Raw genomic sequence first — 23,648 nt, forward strand, 5'->3', positions numbered from 1 at the left:
AGTGCAGTTCTTGCCACAGCTCCAGAGATGCAAGCCATTTGCCTTGATACATGCACATGGTGAATGCCTTGATAACATTCTGCAGTCACACAGAACAGAAGCACTGTGGAGGCTTCCTCTGCCTAGATTTCAAGAATACATGTCACATGGGTGGAGTTGCTAAGAACCCTTACTAGGACAACACTGAGTGGAAATGGGGAGTTGGAGCTGCCACAAAGAGGAGTACTCACCAGAGCAATACCTAGTGGAGTTGCAGGGTGAGGCTGCCTTGGTACCCACAACCACAGAGATACCAGCATGAAACAACAGTCTAAAGGAGTTATAATCTTGAGACCCCAGGCTAAGGGAGCTAAAGTATGGACTAATCCCCCCCAAAAAAACATAGGAGCAGGACTATCTGAGATCCCTGGAGCCCAATCCTTCCCCCCAGTGTGTGTGGAGGGCAATACAGGGAGTGAAAGATTATTCTATAGCTTTAAGACTTAATGTCTGCCACTGGGTTCTGAACTTGCTTGGTGACTGTTACCCGTTTTTTTCTGACCTATTTCTCCCTTTTGCAATTGGAATGTCTACTTTATGCCTGTTCTGCAATTGTACTTCTGAAGTAAATAACTTTGATTTTACAAGCTCATAGTTGACTTTGGACTTCCATGTTGGTATTGGAGCAAGATAAGACTTTAGGGTTAGTGGGATGGAATGATCCCATTTTGTGTTGCAGGACATGAGTTTCTGTGTGGAATGCTATGGTTTGAATACAGTTCATTTCCTCTGAAACTCAGGATGAAATCTAATTGCCTTTCTGGTGATGTTGAGAAGTGGGCCCTTTGAGAGTGATCAGGTTGTTAAGAGGGATTAATGTGACTCTCGTGGATCTGGGTAAATCTGGTAATTCACTCTTGCAGGAATGAGTGAATTCTTGCTCTCATGGAGCAATACCTCAGGAGGGGTTATTGTAACACAGGGATGCCACTTGTGTTTGGCCCCCTCTGCATGTGCTTGCTTGCCCTTCCAGTTTTCTACCATGCTATGACACAGCCTGAGGCCCTCAGCAAATGCTGCTTCCCAGTCTTGGACTTCTAGTTTCCAGAACCATGACCTAAAATCTGTCCCTGTTATGATTTAAATATTTGGTGTCCCCAAATCTCATGGGTGAGCCAATGCAAGAATGGCCAGAGGTGAAAGGATTAGATTATGGGAATTATAACCTCATCGTGGATTAATCCACTGATGTGGACTAATTGGGTGGTAATTGCAGGCAGGTAGGGTATGGATGGAGGAAGTAGGTGACTGACGGACTGACTTCATGGTTTATATTTTGTACCTGGTGAGCAGAACTCTCTCTGCTTCCTGGCTGCCATGTTCTGAGCTGCTTTCCTCTGCTGGGCTCTTCTGCTGTGATGTTCTGCCTCACCTTCAGCCCAGAGGAATGGAGTCAGCTGACTGTGGACTGAACCTTTGACACCATGAGCCGAAATAAAATTTTCTTCCTCTAAGTTGTTCTTGTCGGGTCTTTTGGTCACAGTGATGACAAACTGACAATATCTATCCTTTATAAATACGTGGTCTGTGGTATTAGACTCTAGCAACAGGGGACTAAGACCATCAGCTTCACCTGGATTCTGTGGTCTAAACATGAGGGAGACATGATTCCTCAAGAAAAAAGTCACAGCAACATTCCTGGAACAGGAGGAATTCCCTCGCAGACTAGACAAGCAAATACCCAAGTCAGAGAGCTAATCATGTTGACCAGCCCAGTGAGGTCAAATTGGGGCCTCTGACTTTTGGTTCATGCTCGTTCCAGAGTATCTTCAGAAAAGATGGTGGCCCACAGAGGGCTACCTTTCCTAGCTTCCTGCTGTGGAGTAAGCATTTCCTGCCACCCCTGCGGAGAGTGATTTTCTTTCTCAATGAGTTCCATGATAGCAACAAACAGTCCAGTTATTTGAAGTGTCTATATTTCAAAGATACCATCCCTACTTCAATGCCTGACGAGAATTTTGTATGATTCCACTAGTTCTGAGAAACAAGACAAAACAACAACAACAAAACCACCTATTTCCTTTGTTGATCTTTTAATGATCGAGAGCCTCAGATGTGTGGCCTATACATTTGGAAAGGACTATGGGACAAGGGTGCCTAAACGTTAGAACTCAGTAGAGGAGTGTGCCTGAGTCAACCTCTAAAGAAAGATGAGACCAGGTCTCTGTAGCTCTAGTTGTCAGAGGTTATCCATTGATGTTCAAGGTGGTTCCTTTTCTCTTGAGTGGGTAAATACAGCAGGTCAAATTTCTTCTGATGTCTTTCCAACCTCCCTGTGTTAGTTTTCTATTACTATCATAGAATACCTGAGATAGAGTACTTTCTACAGAAAACAGTTCCTTAGCTCCCAGTTCTGGAGGTTCAAGGGCAAGACACGGGTTGGCTCAGTTCTGGGGAGGACCTCATGGTAAATGGCATCACAATGGTAGGAGCACCTGTGAGACAATCACATAGCCAGATAAAATCAGAGAGAGAGACTGGAGTTCCATGAGAACTGCACTAATCTCTTCCAAGGTCATAGCTCCAGTGACTGAATGACCTCTTACAAGTCCTCACCTTCACATGGGAAAAATTTATATCATCAGCCAAGATCCTTTCATTTATGAGCTGCTATAATACTGAGAGCAGATAAATAGAATTCTGAAGACTTAAAAAGTTTCCTTTGCTTGAAGGACTCCAGGCACCCACCTGCACCTGGGCTTTGGAGTAATGGCCCTGCCATCCAAGGGCTGGGTTTAGAGAACCTTCCAGGCCTCCCTCTCATGGGATGTTTCTGTAATACTTGACATGGGTTGCATGAATAGGGGACTCAGGCCTTGGGAGCACCACAGGGAGCTTCTGATTGCTTGTGTCTAATTTGTTTTCACTTTAACACTGCCTCACTATAGCTACAGTAGCAGTGGGTGAGAAAATAGGATTCTTTTTGCCCAAAGTGATGTTGGACATGGTGGGTGCCTGCTGAATATTTAGTGAGTGAATGAATGCAGAGCCTCTTGGGAATATGCTGTCATTTAAGTAACCTGGGCAGAGGTTGATGCACCCGCAGATGCCGAACGCCCCTGTAGGAGAACAGCAATGCCTGGAAATCTGAGCATCTCCATTTTCACAGAGAAAGTGCTGTGACCTCCACAGACTTAAAACCACTCAACACCTCCTCTGGCATGCTGGGCCCCACCAGATGTGAAAGTAATCCTTTGCAATAGGGAGGGTTAAGCTGTTATCTACCAGACTGCTGATGGATTAGCAAGGCTTTCTGATAAAACCTTAAAGGGTTAGAGTTTCATTTTCCCCTTCACGCTCAGGGAATATGGGAAAAGATCAGGCTAGTTGACCACATGGAAATTTAGGATGGAAAACTGATGAGAGGAGGGGCAGGGCCAGACAGTGGGCATTGAGGTTCAAGGTGAAGGCTGGAGGCTGGCACTGGTGTAGCCATTATTTCCTCGGGAGATTGTGGACAAGACACTAACTCCCTGGGCCTCTCTCCCCTTAGCTTCAAATGGGAAATACTAGTACCTGCCTGACAGGGACATTGTGCAGATGAAATGAGATCACTGACATGAAAGGCCTTTTGAAGATGTTAAAAGCACTTCCCTGTGCGAGGCTATTATCACAAAAAGGAGACGCACTGCACTGCAAGGCTGAGTCTTGTCCTGAAGTGCCAAGATTCTCTGAGGCCTTTGAGGGCTGGCCTTTGCCCTCTGTTTGCTCAGAAGCAGCACAAAGGGGACCATCTAGTTCAGGGTCATGTGGATATTGTGAGAGAGAATGGAGGTGGCAGCCACATATGCCTCTGAGGAGTCGGGGTAACTGGGTGTGTGACCCTGGTTTGGAGAGTCAAAGGAGATGGGCTCATGCTGGAAAGGGAAGCCGCTCTCTCCACTGGCAACTAATTCACATGCTCTTGAGGGCAGGGTCAAGGGCAGTGCCAAGCACAGACTCAAGACCCTGCCCTCCAGAATGGGATGGCCTTAGAGTAAGTAAGTTTAATAAAATCAGTCTATGCTTATTTCTTGTATACTTATCTGTAAGACTTCCTTAATAAATTTAAATTCTAGTTGGAGAGAAAAAATAAAAACACAGAAGAGAATTTCATAACAATGAATATTTAAAAGTGCAACATACTGCAGAAATTCAGAGACAGGGAAACCAGTGTGGGCTGGAGAGGGCTTCATGTGGAGAGAGGAGTGCCTGGAGGGACTAGATACAGAGCCAGTATTTAATTTCTCTGTGCCTCAGTTTCCTCATCAGTAAGGGGGAGAATAATAATACTATCCACCTCATTAGACAGAATCTGAAACCTACTAAATATTTAACAAAAGGTACTTGTCACTTTGATTATGCTGGGGCTTTGTGAATGTGTAGAATTTAGAGAGGAAAGGAAAAAGGACTTCTTATGTGGGGGGAACAGCAGGTGCAGAAAGCATGGGGACACATGCAGACCAATACTAGGGAGCCAGTGCAAAAGAAGAGAAAGGCACAGTGGGGGCTGTCACTTAGCACATTACTCAGGCTTCCACGGGATGCCGGAACACCACACGGAACCACAAAGACATGGGACCCAGGCTTGATGGCCTAGATGGGAATCAGAGAACATGACCCTAAGACCAAGATTACTTTATGGTTCAGCAAGGTTCTACTGGGTGGGTTATGTGCAAAAGTCATGTAAAATTTTATAGCTATTATTTGTGAGAAAAAGTAATTTGAGGATTAATAATAGATATGTTGTTTATTTTAAATTATATCTAAAACTTATGAATCAGCTTTTACTCATGTGTAGTGTAAAGACTGCATATATATCATATAGTAGTGTAGGTAAAATAATGAGTGCTTTATCAGTAAAATCTTGTGAAATTAGAATAGTTCTGTAGTGTCTCTCTCTCTCTCTCTCTCTCTCTCTCTCTCTCTCACACACACACACACACACACACACACACACACTCTCTCTCTCTCTCTCTCTCATACACACTCATATACAGCAAGGATATTTGCCTTTTGTGTGTGTGTGTGTGTGTGTGTTTGTGTGTGTGTGTGTGTGGTGCTGCGGATTGAATCCAGGGCCTTATGCATGCAAGGCAAGCACTCTACCAACTGGGCTATATCAGCAGCCCTGCCCTTTATCTTCTAGACAATTGTATAAAGGTGGCTGAGAAGAGGTGCAACATACTGAAATAGTGTTTAAGAGGATTACTCTGAGAGGAAGGAGCTCAGGAGAGGGTTGAGGGGAGGGAAAGGGAGGTGCTGGGGAATGAAATTGATCAAATTATGTTATGTGCATATACGAATGTGTCACAATTAATCGTACTATTATGTATAACCGTAAAGCACCAATAATTAATAAAATAAAAAAGAGGATTATTCTGGCTGCAGTGTGCAAGGTGGCTTTAATCTGGGTGAGGTAGGGAGATCAGTAAGCAGGCTATTGCAATCATTCAAGTGAACCAAATCCAATGCCTGTCTTTCTTACTTTCCCCTGATGTTGACAATGTGGTGCAGTGTTCAGCTACATCTAATACCACTGAATGCTCATTTCAATCCTTCCTTCTCTCCCTGGGCCTGCCCTTCACTCTACCTGCATTCCTACCAACTCTCCTCACCAGCCCAGCTCTCCAATTCTGCAGGCCCATCTAAATCTCGATAACATTGAACCTGGAAGTCCACTCCTCTTTACCCTACCTTTGGAATAGGATTATGTAGGAATGCTCCTGACCCTGATTACAACCCTTATGTTTAAGAGCTCCGGAAAAGAGCACACAGAGATGGCCAGGCAGGGGCCTCTGGGAAAGCAGGGAGGCCGGTATAATGGCAGTAGTACCCTCCCCTTCCTCAGGGCTTACTTTGTGCCAAGCACAGTGCAAAGTTCACAAAATCAACCCCATGAAGTAGGAATCATATTTCTCACCCCATCTATTTTTTTTTTTTTGTACTGGGGGTTGAACCCAGCGGCATTTTACCACTGAAGTACATCCCCAACCCTTTTTTAAATTTATTTATTTTTTGAGACAGGGTCTTACTAAGTTGTTGAGGCTGACCTGGAACATGTGATCCTCCTGCCTCAGCCTCCCGAATAGCTGGGATTATAGGCATGAACCACTGCACTGGGCATGTCCCCCTCTCTTAAAGACAAGGCAATCAAGGGGCAAGCAATTCACTGAGCTTATGAAATTGTAAAGAGTGGTGCTCAGCTTTGTACCTGCAACCTGCTGGAATAGGCTACCTCCCAGGGTTTCTAGGTCTGGAATCCTGCCCTGCTATAAACTGTTAGGTCAAGGGTCCTGGAACAAGGAGAATTGCTCACCTGGTCTTTCTGAGTCCCAGCTTTCTGTTTTGTAAAATGAGGACATTTGGGCTGGATATTTTGAGTCAGTGAATTGTATTAAGCAAATGAAATCAGATGGATTCCAATAAAGCTGATATTGGATATGTGATCCCTGAATAATTTTTAGCTTAGGCATTCTAAGAGCCTTTTTTCTCACCACATATTCCAACAATTCTATCTTGCCACGCCTGTGATCCAACCTAAATCCCTACTGAACACCAGCTTACCCGTTTTCATGTGAAAATTCATCTCCTGGCTGCGGAGAGATGAACTCTTCGTGGGCATGCGTACACGCGACCTGTGGCTGGAGGGGAGATGAAGGATCTAAATGAGCAGATGGAGCTGCTAGAGATTAAAAGTGTAAAAGTGAGGCTGGAGATGGACTTGTGACAATGGAGTGATGCTCAGGCTGAGGTGGACAGGCACATCTGGCAGACAGCCACCGTCACACACAGCAGCTTCCTTAAACTGGCCATGACAAGAGTCTGGCTCCAGAACTGGGGGTGTTTGAGATGCTCGGTGGCAGCACAGTGCTCCTTGTCTTCCAGAGAAGCCTGAGCTAGCCTCAGGGCAGATTCAGACCATAGGACAGAATGTTTCCAGGGAGAACTCATTCTTCATTTTCCCTTTTTGAAATCGAGGACAAATTAGAGATCTTGTTAAAAAGAAACTAATCAACCCACCAGTTTCAGATTCTGAAAGCCCAGTGTTTGGCTGTCAACCAACCACTGCAGGACATGGAGCAGGGGACTAGGTGATGGTTCCTCTGGGCTTGGCTTCCCTGTTCTCAGTGATTTGGCCTGTGGATTGGGCATGCAGCTGTGGGACTTGAGGAGTAAAGAACTAACAATAACCTGATGGATGTGCGGTTGGAGTGATAGTTGATGGAATCTACCATTTTCTTGATTCTAAACTGAGGAAAATTAGCAAGAAACAGAGGGGCATCTGTTTGGAGAGGGGGATTTGAGGCACTGATTCTAATACCTTTTGCCACACATGGTGTCCTGCTAATAGAAATGCAGCCCAGCCCCAGGTCCTGGCAGGGCCCAGTCATTTGGTTCCTGGAGAGAAGCACTGTTCCTGGGCTCAGAATATGCTTAGAACACTATCCTAGCCGGGACTAGAGTTCTCAGAACTTGCTGTTTGGATGTAATATAAGAAATCAGGCTGGCAGCTGAGCTTGGAGGGATCCTCATATATGCTTCTCCAGGCATAAAGAGAAAGGTAAACATGCTTGCCTCCAGTGAACTGGAGATAAGCAGATCTGTGAGCATAAAAGAGTGCCTTGTGGTCATTTCTGATAGAAAAGTAATATTCCGGGCCGGGGCTGTAGCTCAGTGGTAGAGCGCTTGCCTAGCACAGGTGAGGCACTGGTTTCGATCCTCAGCACCCCATAAAAACAAATAAATAAAATAAAAGTTCAATTCTTAAAAAGAAAATAGAAGAAAAAGAAAAGTAATATTCACCATGAAACAAATGTCTTCTACTTGCTAGTCACCTGTCCTAGGTACCTCATGAATATTATATCCAACCAAAGAATGTGAGGTAGGGGTTGTTGCTCTTATTTTACAGAGAGGAAACCGAGGCTAGAGAAGGATAATGACTTCTGCAGGCCGCATTTAGTAAGTAGCAAAATGTTTTCTACAAAAAGAGTTAAAACAACATGGGGTCAAATTCTGACTCCCCTACTTACTGGTTATGGGACCCTAGGTAAGGAAGTATCTATTCTCTCTGAGATTCTGTACTCCTAAAATGAGAATTAAATAAAACAAAACAAAAAACCCTGCCTCACCAGGTCCTTGTGAAGCTTACCCTGGGTGCAGAGCAGGTGCTCAATGCACTGGCGGGGTCTATTTTCTCTCTGTGCAGAGCTACAGGACACCAGCCCACGAAGGCAAGGGCCCTCTCACACTGGGAAAGGGAGTCATTCTGAATGTGTTTTCTTCACCTCCAATTATTTCCTCCTCTTACTGGGCCTGGAGGAGAGCCTGTGATTTCAAGACAGAAAAAGTGATCTATGCCAGGTATGGTGGTACATGCCTGTTATCCCAGAGGCTTGGGAGGCTGAGGCAAGAGGATCCCAAATTCAAAGCCAGCTCTAGCAACTTAGCAAAGTTCTAAGCAACTGAGTGAGAACCTGTCTCAAAAAAAAAAAAAAATTTTTAAAAAAGGGCTTGGGATGTGGCTCAGGGATTAAATGCCCCTGGGATACAAAAATGAAAAGAAAGAAAATGAGATCTATTGCAAAAAAAAAAAAAATTAGGGCTGGGGATGTGGCTCAAGCGGTAGTGCGCTCGCCCGGCATGCGTGCGGCCCGGGTTCGATCCTCAGCACCACATACAAAACAAAGATGTTGTGTCCGCTGAGAACTAAAAAATAAATATTAAAATTCTCTCTCTCTCTCTCTCTTTAAAAAAAAATCATATAGGACTAAACATCTTCTGTCCTTCCTCCAAATTCTCTAAGCCACATCTTCTGTCCTTCCTCCAAATTCTCCAAGCCAAGAGGCTCTTGCTGTAGTCAGGCCTCATAAAAATACTTCCAATAGCAGTCCCCTAGCTGTGGCATCACCTTGTGCCCCTCCTGCTATTTCCTCCTGTTATTTAATTTCAGTGTCACTTGGCTGCCCAGTACAACTGCTGATGTCACATCATCTCTGAAGGCAGGGGACAGCTGTTTAGTCTGTTATCTAGTACCTTTGTTGGGTTTCAGCACAGAGACTGAGCTCCATCTTGGTCACATCCTCTTTAGGATGATCCCAGCCCCTTTGTCCAAGGAAACATCAGACTCTACTTTCCCTGAATAGTCCATACCTTGAGGTGGTATGGTTGGTGCCAGTGGCTGCTGGCCCACAGGACATGCCGTAGGTTTTTTATTTTAAATGCTGCCTGGATCCCTTGCATAGAAATGTGCATTAGGTAACAAGATGGGGAAGGGTAGCTCACCTTGAAGTAGCACCTGTTTATAAGACATCCCTTCCCATCTGTGAGAAGAAGGCATGCCTCAGGTGCAGCAGACCCTCCTCCAAAGTGAGAAAGATTACTGCTCTCACAGGTGCTCTGAAGCACAAATAATAAAATTTGACATTCCCCACTTTTCAGCGATAAGATTACACCTATAATAGCCATGTTCAAGAGCCAGGAAGGAGGAGTGCAGCCAAAGAGCAGGAGAAGGAGGGCCTGAGCTGAATCAGACAAGCCTGTCGGGTGTGCACAGAGGCAGCTCTTTCCATTTTCAAAGCTCCACTGAATTCTCACTGAAAAAGCACATTTTGCAGCCTCTAATTTTCTCTTCTTGCTGTTTAGCATCAAGCCATTCTCCCTTTGCAATTCAGTAGCCTCTTGAAGGGTGTTTGTTTGCATGACAGTATTGAGTGGGCAGGTCCCAGCTTCTCTGAGGCCTGTCTCCTGCCTGCCACTCAGGGACAGTACTATGGCACCAGCACAGTGTACTCCTGGGAGCTCACACCAGCCCCATGTGGTACCCCAACCCCAGAGTGAGGGCCTCTGGGTTAGTGATTCTTCCAACCAGTCCCACCCCCCACCACCAAATACCAAACACCATTTAAGCCAATGACTGCCTCTCCTAGGAAGAATCGTCTCTTTGTGTGTGTTGAGTAAGATCTCTCTGGAGGTTTCTTTTCCTAAGTGTTTCAGAAAACATCCAGCTTTGATTCCTTAAAGGACATAAAATTACCCATTCCCAAACCCTCAAACCTAAATCCACTTACATCATAGTAGCCCCCCCCCCATACACACCCCTCAAGATGGAAATGCTTGGTGATATTTGTGTAGTGCTGTAATTCCCTAACATGCCTTCATGTCTGATGTCAGTGTTGTCACTGTACAAATACGAGTTGATTAGCTTATAAAGAGACCGTGTTTATTTTGGCTCACGTTTTGGAGGTTTAGTCCATAATTGGGTGGACCCGCTGTTTTTAGGCCTCTGGAGGTTGGCCAGCATAAGGCAGGCACATGGCTGCCGAGCACACTGTTCACTTCTTGGTGGGAAGCAAAAGAAAGAAGATGACCAAGGTCCCTTTAACCCCCTCTAAGAGCACGACCTTGTAACCCAAAGCTCTCCCACCTCTTAGAATTTCCACCACCTCCCAAGAGTGCCAAGCTGGGGACCAAGCCTTTAACACATGGGTCTTTGGGGGACACTTCAGATCCAAGCTATATACCTCCAAGCCCTAATTTAACCTTCACAGCAACATGAGAGGTAGGCTGGCCAGGTGCCATTCCAGTTTTCCCAGATGCAGCAGTCTGGGAGATGAGGCAACCTACCCAATCACATAACTGGGAGATAGCAGGGTATACCATTCTTTGGAACTTTGGTATGGGACTCTTGTCACAATTCACTGTGCAGTGTTGTTTTAGTTTTCATTGCTGTGACCAAAAGACCTCACAAAAACAATTTTAAGGAGGAAAAGTTTACTTGGCGCTCATGATATCAGAGGATTCAGTTCATAAGATAGCTGGCTCCATTCCTAGGTGCTTGAGATGAGGCAGAACATCAAGACAGAAGGGTGAGGCAGAGGAAAGCAGCTGAGGACATCACACCAGGAAGCAGAGGGACACAGCGCCACTTTCCAGAGACAAAATATATACCCCAAAGGCATACCCAATGACCCACCTCCTCTAGCCACATCCTGCCTGCCTAGGGTTATCACCCAGTTAATCTCTGGCAGGAAATTAATGCACTGATTAGGCAAAGGCTTTCATAACCCAATCTTTTCACCTCTGAACATTCTTGCATTATCTCACACATGAGCTTTTGGAGGATGTCCTCATATTTAAACTATAACAAAAGTAGATCCTGTCTCCTACTCTAAAATGACCAACTGATTGAACTAAAAAGCCAGAGTAGTCTCACTAGACTTTTCACTTAGGGACTTGGAGTCTACAGGTGGCTATGGTCTAAGGTTTTATGGACATGGGTCAATGAAAAGGGAGCAGTGCCTTTGAGAATGGGATAGAAGCGTAAAGTAGGATAGAGGAATCAATGTATGCAAAAGTCAGGGTTCAGTGCATAAATAGAAGCCCTGTTCTGGCATTTTAAGTAGAGAACAATCTAACACACAGCATGGGTACATAGACACCACTGGATGGGCTGCAGGGTGCCAGGCATGGCATCTGGAAATGACTCCCAAGACTGCACAGAGCTGTCCTGACAGCCAGCCACTCTGACCACTGGGCCCACTGAGTTCAAGAGCACGTGCCATAGCTGTGCTGGGTTTCAGAAAGCTGCCACCACTACTGCCACTTTGTCTATTTCAAGGCACTCAGAGCTGGAAAGCAGATGCCAAAATGTCACTGCCAAGAAACCTGGCATTTCTAGCATGTTGCCAGCAAAAGACGGCAAATGGGGCAGGAAGTGGTCTTAAACTGGCAGGATCTGGTTCCCATCTACAAGTGTTGTTGTAAGGGGTCTGGAAAATGTGGCTTTGTGTTGGCTGGGTTCCAGACTACACAGAATGGGAGGGAAGATTCAGAGGCGGGTACGATGGAGTTGAGCTCGCTGAAGCAGTTTCCACTACAGTCACCACCAATGCCCACTCTCTTCTTACCAGTGAAAACACACAAGACAAACACACTGAAAATAAACATTCAGTTCTAGAGTGGATATCTAAGAGAACTTTATTAGCATATCATCACCCCAGAACATATGGTGTGTGTTTACAAAATAGCACAGACACCACCTCTCTCAAGAATCCTGGATGTATTTCACTGTAGAGTTGAGAATTTCCATCCCATGAAGCTCTCTCAGTTGAGCAGTAAACCTGTTGTAATCAGAACACAAAATCCACGTCAGAAATGTCACATTTCCAAGCCATCCCTACCTCATGTGGCAGCTGGCTGGGAACATTAGCCCATCTCTCTGAGTGGGAAGAGAAGTGGCTGTGGCACTGGTGAGCTGAGCCCAAGAGATCAAAGGGAAAGCTCACAGGGAGACCACAGAATGCTGAAAACACTCTTGCTGTGAATGGCAGGTATGACAGGCTGATCAGATGGGACCATGTTCTCGGGGACTCCCCAGCATGTTGCCACTTTGAGCTTCTCTTAGCTAATGTGCCCTGCTTTCTGTAGAAGAAAGATTTTATCTGTTCCTTCCATTTGATCAACCAGACAGAACTTGAAAGGACCTCAGATGTTATCGAAGCCAGCCCTCTCATTCTACAGAGGCATTAGAGGTGTGTAGCTGTAAGGAGCCTACCTCCCCTCAGCCCCAAAGGCTCCCTGCTTCTATGCTAGGGGAACACCCTCCAGACACACACACACACACACACACACACACACCCCAGGATGTTTAAGCACATCAGAACAAGAGCAGAGCAGAGCAGGAACCTCAGCAAAAAGAAGCAATGCACAGAGTTAAAGCCAAGATTTCCTGAGCTGGCTTGCTGGGTGACGTCAGACATGAGTTCTGAATATCTGCTTCTCCATTCTATTTCCTCCAGTGGAAAAATGCCACCCTTACTGGATATTCCTTTGTTTGTTTAGACCCAGGCAATCAATCAACCAACCAACCAACCAACCAACCAAGTAGGAACCTGTTCCGGAAAAGTAAAGAAAAAGAAAGGAAGTTGCTAAAGTTTGGATTTTGTGTGTGTGTGTGTGTGTGTGTGTGTATGTGTGTGTGTGTGTGTGCTGGAGATTAAACCAGAGCCTTATGCAGGCTGGGAAAGTGCTCTACCAATTGAAGAGCATCCTTAGTCCTACAGCTTGGACCTGATATGTCCCCCAAAGGCCCATGTTCTAAGAGGCTTGGTTCCAGTCTGGTGCTACTGGAGGTGGTGGAATCTTTAGAAAGTGGAGCTAATGGAAGGAAGTTAGGTCACTATGAGGATGCCCTTGAAGGTGACATTGGGACTCCAGTCCCATCCTGTCTATCTTTGCTTCCTCGCCACCATGAGGTAAACAGTCCTTCTCTGCCAAATGTTCCCACTATGATATACTGTGCCACCATGGGCCCAAAGCCACAGGGCCAAGTGAGCAAGAACTGAAACCTCTGAAATTGTGAGCCAAACAAATCTTTACTCATTTTAAGTTGATTTTCTCAGGTATTTTGTCATTGTGATGAAAAGCTGACTTACAGAGAGTGAGAGAGGAGGAGAGATGGTGTGAGAAAGAGAGGAAGAATGGGGGCAAGTAAAGGAGAGAAGGATGGAGAGAATGAGGGGCAAAAAGACAATGGTTATAAGTCTGTGGGACCAATGCCTCTTGAGTTGGAAGCTGAGTATTCCCCAGTTCCTTTGAGGAAGACTTCCTGCAGGGAAGAAACTGCCAGGCCCCACAGAGGCCCAGGCAGAAGGCATGAGGTCCCTTGCAAAACAGTGCTTGGCTTGGCCCACTCTTTCTGAAATGTCACCAGCATTTGGGATGGCCTGGCTCGGTGGTGGCCATAGTGTACCTGGGCTCAGCTGTACACAGCTTCCCCAGAGCAATGCCTGCATTCAGCTGCACCGCTGAATTCTGCGAGTCGCTACCAGCCAGCTTTAATAGGACCAGCACCAGGTCTGTCTTCAGCAGAGAAGACGCAACCTTGGGTACCTCCATGCAGTTGCCAAGGCAGAGGGCAGCATTGCCCACCAGAATCTCGTCGTCCGAGCTGAGCAGCTTCATCAGAATGCTGAGCTCTACAGGGAAAGATGAGAACAAGTAACAAGGAACAAGTTCCTCTGGATCCCCTAAAAGGAGCCTGGCAATGGAACATGGGGAGGGGGGCAGGGAGGCAATGGTGGATGCTGAGCTTCCCCAGAAACCCTGGGAAGAATGGGCTCCCTCACACTCAGAAAATGTCCACTGAGTGCTACAACCTCCTCAACTCCTCCTGGTGTCCCTGTGGTATGTCAGGTGCCTAGAACAGCATCCAGCACAACACAGTTGCTGTGTGAATGAGCTGAGTATGCCAAGCAGGTATGCTTTCTCCAAAGTCCCTCCACGCCCCATAACCGTGACAGTCCCACTTGGCAGCCTGAGCGGGAGGCAATGTGCCCACCTCCTGTATCTTCCCTCTGGGTTCCCATCCCTTCATCAGTCACCTGTGGTGTTAGGCTCAGACTCTGTTACTTCCCTTCATCACTAAAGGTTGAAAATGGTTTGTTTTCATTTCCCCTCCCTCTGTGAAGGAAGAAAGCTGGTGCTGGGTCAGTTTAAGCAGACTTAGAAACCCATTTCAGTTTAACTTGGGCAGAGGAGAAGGTTTCCCAGAATCCACCCTGTTACCTTGGAGTGGTCTTTCAGCTGGGCCTCCTCCCTGGGCACTCTACCTGTGCACAGCCAAGAGGCTAATGAAATTCTTTCCTATTTGGAGGTGAACTGACATCTTGTTACGCCAATATTGCAGATGGCCACAGTTCCCTCTACAGCCTCAAGGTGGAGGAACCTCTGGGATGTGGGTGCCTTGATGAAATCCTCACTTACTTTTATCGAGTCTTATCACTTCTTTCCGCGCTTCGTGATAACTATTTGTGCAGATAGCCAGTGTCTTTATAGCATAATGTGATGCAGTCTGGCCTCCTGTCTAGATTTCAGGATGAAATTAAAAAGTAAAATCAATCTATGATAATTCTTGACCAGAAAGCACAGGAAGAAGTCACAGTAGAGCTAGTGGCCTCCTGAGCTTCTAAGAGAAATTCCACTGAGAATACATGTGCTTCTTGGTGAGCGGGGAGAGACTGTCACTCACATACCCTTCTAATAGCCCATACTTCAGGCAAGAACGTAGGCCTGTCACGTATACCTGACAGCTCTAGAAGGCTTTGAGCAAGTGGCTGAGAGGAGAATGATACAGTTGACAGGCAGATCTACCAAGAAGGAGAGGTAAAGGCCCTCCTGTGTCCTTTCACCTTTTGAGAATGAAGCTGACATTCGTTGTAGAGAACATCATGAACTTGGATCATCATAAGAGGTGACAAATATCAAATCATAACCCTTAAAACTACCTAAGGCAGGGTTTTTAAAATGCATGTGTGCACGTACAATTTGCTGTGTGAACTTGGGATCTGCAGCCTCTGCCGGGCTACAGAGGTTGTTTAGAGGGAATGACATCATCGTCCAAGGGGCAGCCACAACTGAGACCCACCATCCTGCCCTCTCCATACCTCCTGCCCCCTCAGCCTAGAGTTTAGTGTTGCTGTGCTAACGTGCCTGGGCCTCACTGGACACGTGCAGGTGGGATCCAGACACAGCAGCCTAATAATGCACTTTGCCCTTTCAGGTGAACCAGTTGCTTGTTTGGCTCCACTGCACTCATTTCAGAGGGAAATTCCCACATCCTCTGGTCACATGGTGACTCTACAGCCTCCATGTCTCATAAATGGAGTTACATCCAGCAATCTCCAGATAACTATTTAAAGCATCATGAGCCCATGAATAAAATAATTGGCCTGAAAACCTTACAAAAAGCCATTCAAGTTGTCTCATTAAAGGACAGAGGCCACACAATTTGAAGTTAGGCTTGAAGGGTAAGCAGTTTTTTTCTGGATGCATCTGAAGAGCAATTTACTTATTCTTTTGCTGATGTTCAGAGCATTGTCTGGGTGGACAAGCTGAAGAGAATCTCCATTCTGGAAGTTTAAAATCTAGCAGGGATGGCACAGGGGCACATTACTGAACAAAGCCCACCTTCATTCTGCTCCCTGAGTAAAATAACACGCCTGGAAATCTTAGAGGTTGTGACCGTGAGGCCATTTTACCTTCAGGAATTTAATCATTTTCTTCACCACTCCTGTTCTCACAGCCTCCTCGATGATGTTCAGAGAGGAAGAAAGGGTCCGGCTTAGAACACCAGCAGCTCTCTGTGTGAAACAGAAAGAGAATGATTAAATGTCTGTTTCAGAAATGCTGACGACCTTTAAAAGTTAACAAGAAGTTTGGCAAGGCAAAAGCAATCATTAGTATCAGAAGCAGAACACGCACCTGGAGTTTTAAACAATGTAATGGCCAAGTCACGCGTGGCAAGCATGGTTATTGTTAATGAAGCTGCGAGGTAGGCAGTTCAAACACTGCCCCCTGGACCACAGAGGCCCCGCTGACTTCAGCTTTACCCAGGATGGACCAGCTCAACTCTGAGAAGGAAAGCCCTCTCTGGTCCCTCCCAGAGCTCCACACCAGCAGGGCCCTCATTAGGAGAGGTTCTGCTTTCTGGATCGATCCTCTCTTTTGAGTTTTCATTTATCCTTATCTTTCTGAATCTTTGTCTTTTTGTTCTACTTTCTGGGAGATTTAATTTACTTCATTTCCCAGCTCTCGTGGCTTTTTAAAAATAATATCAAGTAGTTATTGTCTTATGGGTATAACCACCTTAAATCTTTCTCAGGATGAAACTGATAGTTACTTCTATTTTCTTCTATTTCCTATATATCTTTCTTTCTCTGGGGTCATTTTTTTCTGTTTATCTTTGTTTTTCTATTTGTGTGTGCTTTTCCTAAAATGTCTGATGACCTTAGATGCCCAATCACATTTATGAAAAAAAGCAATAAAGGTGTGTGTGGGCGTGCTGTGTTCATGAGAAGTTTGTTGACAGGCAGGCAGAGACAGGGCACCCTTCAATACTACAAAGACCTCAGTTTTCTCTGGACTTCCGATTTATTAGAGAAAAAAGTACAAGACTTAAGTTCTAAGGCTTAAAACAGTGGACAATATGCACTATCCAAGGACCAGATTCCCAGGATGAAGCTGCTGCCCTGGGCAGCAAGCTGGGAAGCACCCAACTGGGACATGCATGAATTATAGGAAAATCTGACCCAAGAGCTTCCCTGAGGACACAGACCCAGTTTTAGGTCTGAATCACACAGAAAAGCCCCAGGCACTTGAGAATAGTGGTACTGACCACTTTGAGGCGGGTCATGGGCCTCTTCTGAGGCCCCTCTTATAAAATGTATGTCCCTCTTATAAAAATGCATATACACTTGGAATCTACACAATTTCCCAGGGTCCAGGGAACCTGAAGACCCACCACACTTTCATGGAGTTCAGGTTGCTGCGAGTACTTGCCCTAAACAAAGTAGGTTGGATCTTTGTAGGAGAACCATTTTTAAACCCTGGAGCCATTCACCAGCCTACAATCCTTGAAGGGCTAGTTTCCCAGACTTGCCTTGAGTATGAACCTGACTTTTGCTCTAAGTTTTAGGTCCTGCCCTAACAGGTAGGAAAACAGGGCTGAATCTTCCTAACGTAAGAGAAGAACATGCTCTAGGATGATGGCGAGTACCTCTTAAATCACCTCTTAATATTCTTCTCCTGATGCCCTGTGCTAACATAAGCCTTCTCCATCTTGGCCAAATGGCAGGACACAGAAAGCCTTTCTAGCATGTGTTCCCAAAGGGTCCAAACCATTAAGCATAAACAAACTCTAAGATCTGTGGCTTCAAACATGTTTTTCTCAATGATGGAAGAAAGGGATTGTAAATAAAATCCTTTGGGCCTCTCTGGTCTGCACATGATCTCTTGAAATATGATAAACAGGGTAAGATTATATATATTATCTGGTTAGATTCCAGAATATACAGAAAATGTATACTTATCTTTGGTTCATGGACTACAGGGGGTCTACAGATGCACTCTGAAAGCAGGTCACCAAATATCCCAAACTGTAGGCAAAATTCAGCATTTGTGTGTTTGTGGGCATCATTCAGAGGTGCACATCTACTCCATACCTCAGAGAGGAACCAAATTCTCAAAGGTGGTGACGGCAAGAAGGTTGAGATGCACTGACAGCAAAGTAGAACAAGAACAAGAGCAAGGAAGCCGCTTCTGGACTCCCTGGAGAACTTACTGTTAGGATTCCTCCATCCTGGCAATTCAGTAGAGTCAGGCACCTTCTGCTCACCTCCATAGCCCAAACCTACAAGCACGGTGAGAGGGGAGAAGGAGAGTTGAACACCCTGATCATTGGAATCCTCTGTAGAGTTGCTTCTGAGCAATCAAACAGAAATGACTCCCTTCTCCCCGCCACCACATGCTGTGCAGATGTCCCCCATAATGTCTTTCATTGCTCTTCTTCCTTCCTTAACTCTGGGCAATGCTTTGACAACAGGGGCCATACTTTATTTGAATTTGTATTCTTCTCTGCACCCTGGGCACACAAGAAGCTTTCTGAATGAACGTGTAACTGAGCAATTTATCTTGCCCTCAGCAGAGCAGCGTGACAGCTTCCCTCCAGCCCTCCACATTCCCACTACTAGCATTCAAGTCTGTATGCCTTGGTTGTCTTTGAGAATGTGAATGGTTCTATGCAACAGGATGAGTTTAGGCTGTTCCAGGGCTCAGGGAGGGAGATAAGAAGGCCATACCTCTGAGACAAAGGGGACCTGAAGACACAGGTTCATGATGAGTCCCAAGAGTGTGTATGTGATCTCTCTGAATAGGTCCAGGTCCTCCTCACACCTGGCCTTGGAAACAAAACAAGGTAAACAATGACCTTGCTGCTTGACAGCTTTTCATGGTCATTTCTTCCCATAGACAGAGTCTCAAAGATACTTGAAATTGTCAATGTTATGAATTTAAGTGATGGTGGAAGCCCAGAGACCAGTTCTGTGAGTTCACGTTAATCCAGGAGCTGTGGAAGGTGTCTCTGGTCCTCTGTCAAGGCTCTCTGGCTGGGCCTGTCCCTAGGTTTAAAATGAAGAGTGATTGCTGAAATGAATGATCAAGTCGGTTCTACCAGGAAATCCTACAAATATTGACAGGGTGGCTGAGACTTGATCTGGAGAGGCCTTTAAGTCTAGCAGTCCATAAAATCTATGGTTACAGAGGGACTAATAACTAGTGGCTCCTACACCTTGAGAAACAGAATTTTTGAAAGATAATTAAAAAGGAGATAATGCTCATCTAAAAAGATAAAATTCCAGCTTTGAATAGAAAAGCCAAAATACCAGGAATCCCAAGCAGGCATCCCCAAAGTCTTCACAGGCTGCCATGTGCTTCCGGGTGGCAGGCTCAGCACTGAGGTTCCCCATGATGGCAATGCACTGGCAGAGAGCTGAGGCATTAGTTACCTTGGGATCCCTCTTCTAAAGTAAAGCAAGAGAAAGCGAGGCCTCAGAGAGCAGGCAAATGTCTGCTAGGAGCAGCCCTCACTCAGCAAAAGGCTGGGACTCAGAGCTTAATGCCACACGGGGACATCAATTGGGGTCACCCTGGCAACACAGTGAAGCCTAGAAGGGCTTTGTCCCTCCCATGAACCAGCTGGGAGGACCTGGGCAAATCCCTTCGCTTCTCCATTCCCACAGCTGAAAAACTCTGGGGTAGGATTACACCCCTGGAGGACCCTGAAGCTTCATGACTATCTGGGTACAACTTGCTCTCCATGGTGGACCCTTACTGTCCTCTGCCTGATCAGCTCCAACTGTTACCTTGTCCTCCTGAAAGAGATGATTTCCTTTCAGGGGACAGGTGCAGGTTTTCCTGAAGATAAGACTTTATGCCAGGAGGGGACTGATGAAGACTGACACCCCCCACCACCATTGTTACCTAAGCTGCAGTCCACTTGCAGTTTTTTCTCCTCTGTGACTGACCCTGATCATATGCCACCTCTACCTGTCCAGTCTGAAGTTGTTTTAATAATTGACACTTTTGTATAAATTGCAGCTGGGAATAATGTTTAATCAATCTGAGAGACAGAGTGGTTCCAGGGTGCAAACTGTGTTTAAACAGCTCTGTTCAACTCCTGGGTGCCTGTCATGGAGGCTAGAAATGAGGGTTTGCTCACCAGAACACCTATGAGTGCCAGAAGAGCACCTGGAAGGTTGGCCTGGAACCGGACTTGGAATCTGTTGAGAGAATAGCAGCCAGCATTACTTCTACATGGCATAAGCTATAAAATACAACATTTTGGGTTATCCACTAGGCTCCTGTGATTTATAGCATGCATGAAGAATTCACTCTGAGCCTTGGCCCCCAAAACGGTCACTGAGTATGTAATATGGCTTTAGTTTTTCTAAGTCTAGAGAATTGTCTTTGACGTCAAACACCAGACTTCAGATGGCAGATCTTCTGAGTAGAATTCCCGGGCCTCTGGCGAGTTGACTCTGCACCCTGAGTCTATAGGTCATATGTGTGCTACGCAGATGGGAAATACAATGTAAGCACATTGACTTGTCACAGCCACCAGGAGGGGCCCAGATGCATACATGTGTCTATGTGCTAGAGCACACCACACTCCAGGCCAGGGCCAGATGCCTGGCTTGTCTATAAGCACCAGCAGTTCTCAATCACATGACCATTTCTAGGCAAGATGAGTGATTTTTTTAAAAAAAATCTTAAGAATGAGAAAAATAAGATTTTTACTATTATTCACCCCAAGTGCTAATCAAAAGAAAAATACAAAAAACAGGCAGGAGGAAGAGTTTACTCATAACATCACTGGCAACCCAAGGGGAGGCTGCACCTTACACTCATTCTTGCCTGCTTGCTCATTCATGTTCATTCCATACAAATGTGCTGGGCAGTTACTGTGCACCAGGCACTAAGGGGAAGAAGCTTCCCTGACACTTTGCAGGTGCACTTACTGTGACAGGCACTGTTCTAAGCAGCCACCCTCCTATATCTGTGAGAGATTGGTACCAGGACCCACGTGTATATCAAAATTCAAAGATGCTCAAGTCCCTTATATAAAATGTAGCATATAACCTACACATATTCTCTTGTATTCCTCAAATCATCTTTAGCTTACAGCACCTCATACAATGTGAATGCTGTATAAATAGTTGTTATACTCTATGTTTAGGGAATGACAAGAAGAAAATATGTATATGTTCAGTACAGACGCATGTTTTCCAACATTTCTGATCTCTGGTTCATTGAATCTACAGATGTAGAACTCACAGGTATCAAGGGCCAACTGCATGTTACTTACTGCACCCAAACCCACTGAATACTGACCTTCCCTGAAGAGAGACTGAGATAGGAGCGAAAAACCACAGCCTCTGGAAGGCACTGGCCCTCCTATTCAGCAAACCTTGTGATGCTCGGTCAGACATGGCTAGCCTATCTGTATACTGCACATGGTAAGAAAATGACAGTTCAACACAGGCAGAAGAATTATCAGTTTCTGGAACTAAAAAAGTTACCTTTCATCCAGAGCCAAGTCTGTGAGCAGTCCCATGGCAGTGTTGGCCTTCTTATCTAAGAAATCAAGAAATGACAGCAGGGCTTCCAATAATCTGCAAAAACCCATAAAAAGCCTCAGAGGGGGCTGTCCTCCAACTACCAGCCTTCCCAACAAGGTGACCGGGCAAGGAGTTCAGGAAGGAGTTGGGAGCCTGGTGAGAGAAGCTGAAAAGGTGGCCTAGCCATGCCTCGCCAGGACGCCCAGCTCCAGACCTGCCTGAGAGAGACAGACACTGTCCTTTCCATGGCTCTACCACTTAAAATGAATTCCCTGGGGTTGAATAGTGTTAACTAAAGTTTACAGATCACCAGACACCAGCCTGGGAAGGAGTCTCTGGGGCTCTGCTCTGTGATTCTGGCTCAGTCAAGTTCATTAACTTAGATGACATCTAAATGGCACACTTACTAATATGCTGATGATTAACGTGGGAGGCCCCCTAATAAGGCAGATGATGGAATAAGGATTTAACAAGATCTTGACAGGCTGCTGAACACATCAGATAAAATTTGATAGGATTAAGCTCAGACTCCTCTACTGAGAGCTGGAGATTCTGTGTAGTAACAGCATTGGGAGACCTGCATTATAACTGGTTCACACAGAAAAGGGCTAAGGGATTTTAGTCCACTACAAACACAGTCTGGCCAAGCAGTCTGGAGCAGCTGCCAAAAATGCTACTGAATTCTCACACTGTCCAAATGGCTGTACTGGCACCAGAATAATGGTGCAAACCTGTACTGGGCATCTACACTGTGCTTAGTACTGTGCTCAGCACTGACCTCCGGTTCCCCACAGTGATACACATGCAAATAAATAAGGAAGAGAAGTTGTGTGTTAGAAACAGACACATGTTGAAGACTCAAGAGTCTACCTGGCAGGAGGCGTGGATGATGGCAATGAGGAGGGCCTCAACAGCAAATGACATTTCAGTGTCTCTTGAGAGAGTAGCATTACCTATTCATTCCTTAATCCATTCAGTCAGCAACACTGAATGAGCACTGACCATACCAGGCAATGTGGCAGGTTCTGGGGCCATAACAATAAAACAAGACTGTGACCTGGCTCAGCCCTAGACAGTGTCCAGGGAGCTTGCAGGCCAGCACTGGGCATATGGGGACAAGAAAACAGCATGTCAGGCAAAGTACCCTGAGGCAAGTTTGGGTACTAGTAGAAGCTTCTTATAATTAGTGCTTAGAGTAGGAGGGGAAGACAGGGACAGTGAGGCAAGAGAGCTAGACAGACCCAGATCATGGTGGCCCTCTGTGGTCTGCTGGAAAGTTTTCACAACTCTAGAGGCCTGTGTTCTCCAAAGTAGAGTTGGAAGACATGCTTAGTGTGGTCACAGAGGAGTAGCAAGGATTCCCAGGCCACTCTCAGCCTCTGTGTGGGAGAAGACTCCAGGATGCTGCATTTTTAATCAAGTACTCAGGTGACTCACAATCACTGTATCTTGGGAGTTGAAGAAACAGTCATATAGGCAACAGAGAGTCATTTTGCAGCATTTTAAGTAGGAAAATAACAGGACAGATGTGTGTTTTTTTTGTTGTTGTTTTGTTTTTGGTAACGGGAATGGAACCCAGGGGGAACTTAACCACTAAGCCATATCACTATCCCTTTTTGTATTTTATTTAGAGACAGGGTCTCACTGAGTTGCTTAGGGACTTGCTGAATTGCTGAGGTTAGCTTTGAACTCGCAATCCTCCTGCCTCAGCCTCCTGCTGGGATTATCGGTGTACACCACCCACTCAGCCTGATGTGTATGTTTTTTAAAATAATCCTTTTGTTGACAGGGCAGAAGCCAGATTAGAGCATGTGGGATGGGAAGCAGGGAATCTAACCAGGGAAAACTGATTGTCCAGATAATAAAAGTGAAGAGACCAACTGTCGCAGCTACAGGGGAAGCGGTACCATCAAAAAGGAGGTACTTGTAAAGACTGAGAAGGAATGACTAAGAGATGGAGGAGAAATAGAATGAAAACAGGAGCAAGAATGGAAACATACTGTCTTATGGATGTGGTAAAGGGGGATCCAGTCACCTCCAGGATTCTGGTTTAGGCAACTGGATGGATAGAAGGTCCTCTGCAAAGACAGGAAGTTCAGGCAGAGGTCTGGACTGAAGAACCACACTTTGATTTATTAAGTTTATGGCACTCATGGGCACTGAATTAGAGATATC

General features: G+C 45.7%; 1 protein-coding gene across 5 annotated transcripts in view; it reads right to left on the reverse strand.

The window, feature by feature from the left end:
• Positions 1 to 11,974: 11,974 nt before the first annotated feature.
• The window catches only part of Ttc12 (tetratricopeptide repeat domain 12), a 46,898-nt gene continuing 35,224 nt past the window's right edge, over positions 11,975 to 23,648 (reverse strand). For 3 of the 5 annotated variants that reach the window (XM_015489870.2, XM_048795625.1, XM_048795628.1), the window contains 9 exons: positions 21,435 to 21,527; positions 20,075 to 20,135; positions 19,239 to 19,376; positions 18,657 to 18,755; positions 18,140 to 18,208; positions 16,059 to 16,160; positions 14,785 to 14,884; positions 13,772 to 13,997; positions 11,975 to 12,140 (listed from right to left, as the gene is read on the reverse strand). In XM_015489870.2, the coding sequence (XP_015345356.1) occupies positions 12,065 to 12,140; positions 13,772 to 13,997; positions 14,785 to 14,884; positions 16,059 to 16,160; positions 18,140 to 18,208; positions 18,657 to 18,755; positions 19,239 to 19,376; positions 20,075 to 20,135; positions 21,435 to 21,527 (964 nt within the window). In that variant the 3' untranslated portion in view covers positions 11,975 to 12,064. Of the gene's footprint in view, positions 12,141 to 13,771; positions 13,998 to 14,784; positions 14,885 to 16,058; positions 16,161 to 18,139; positions 18,209 to 18,656; positions 18,756 to 19,238; positions 19,377 to 20,074; positions 20,136 to 21,434; positions 21,528 to 23,648 lie in introns of those variants that run through there. The other 2 variants (XM_048795626.1, XM_048795627.1) reach the window with 2 other exon arrangements.

Source organism: Marmota marmota, unplaced genomic scaffold (genome assembly GCF_001458135.2).
Source record: "Marmota marmota marmota unplaced genomic scaffold, marMar, whole genome shotgun sequence".
Lineage (NCBI taxonomy): Eukaryota > Metazoa > Chordata > Mammalia > Rodentia > Sciuridae > Marmota > Marmota marmota.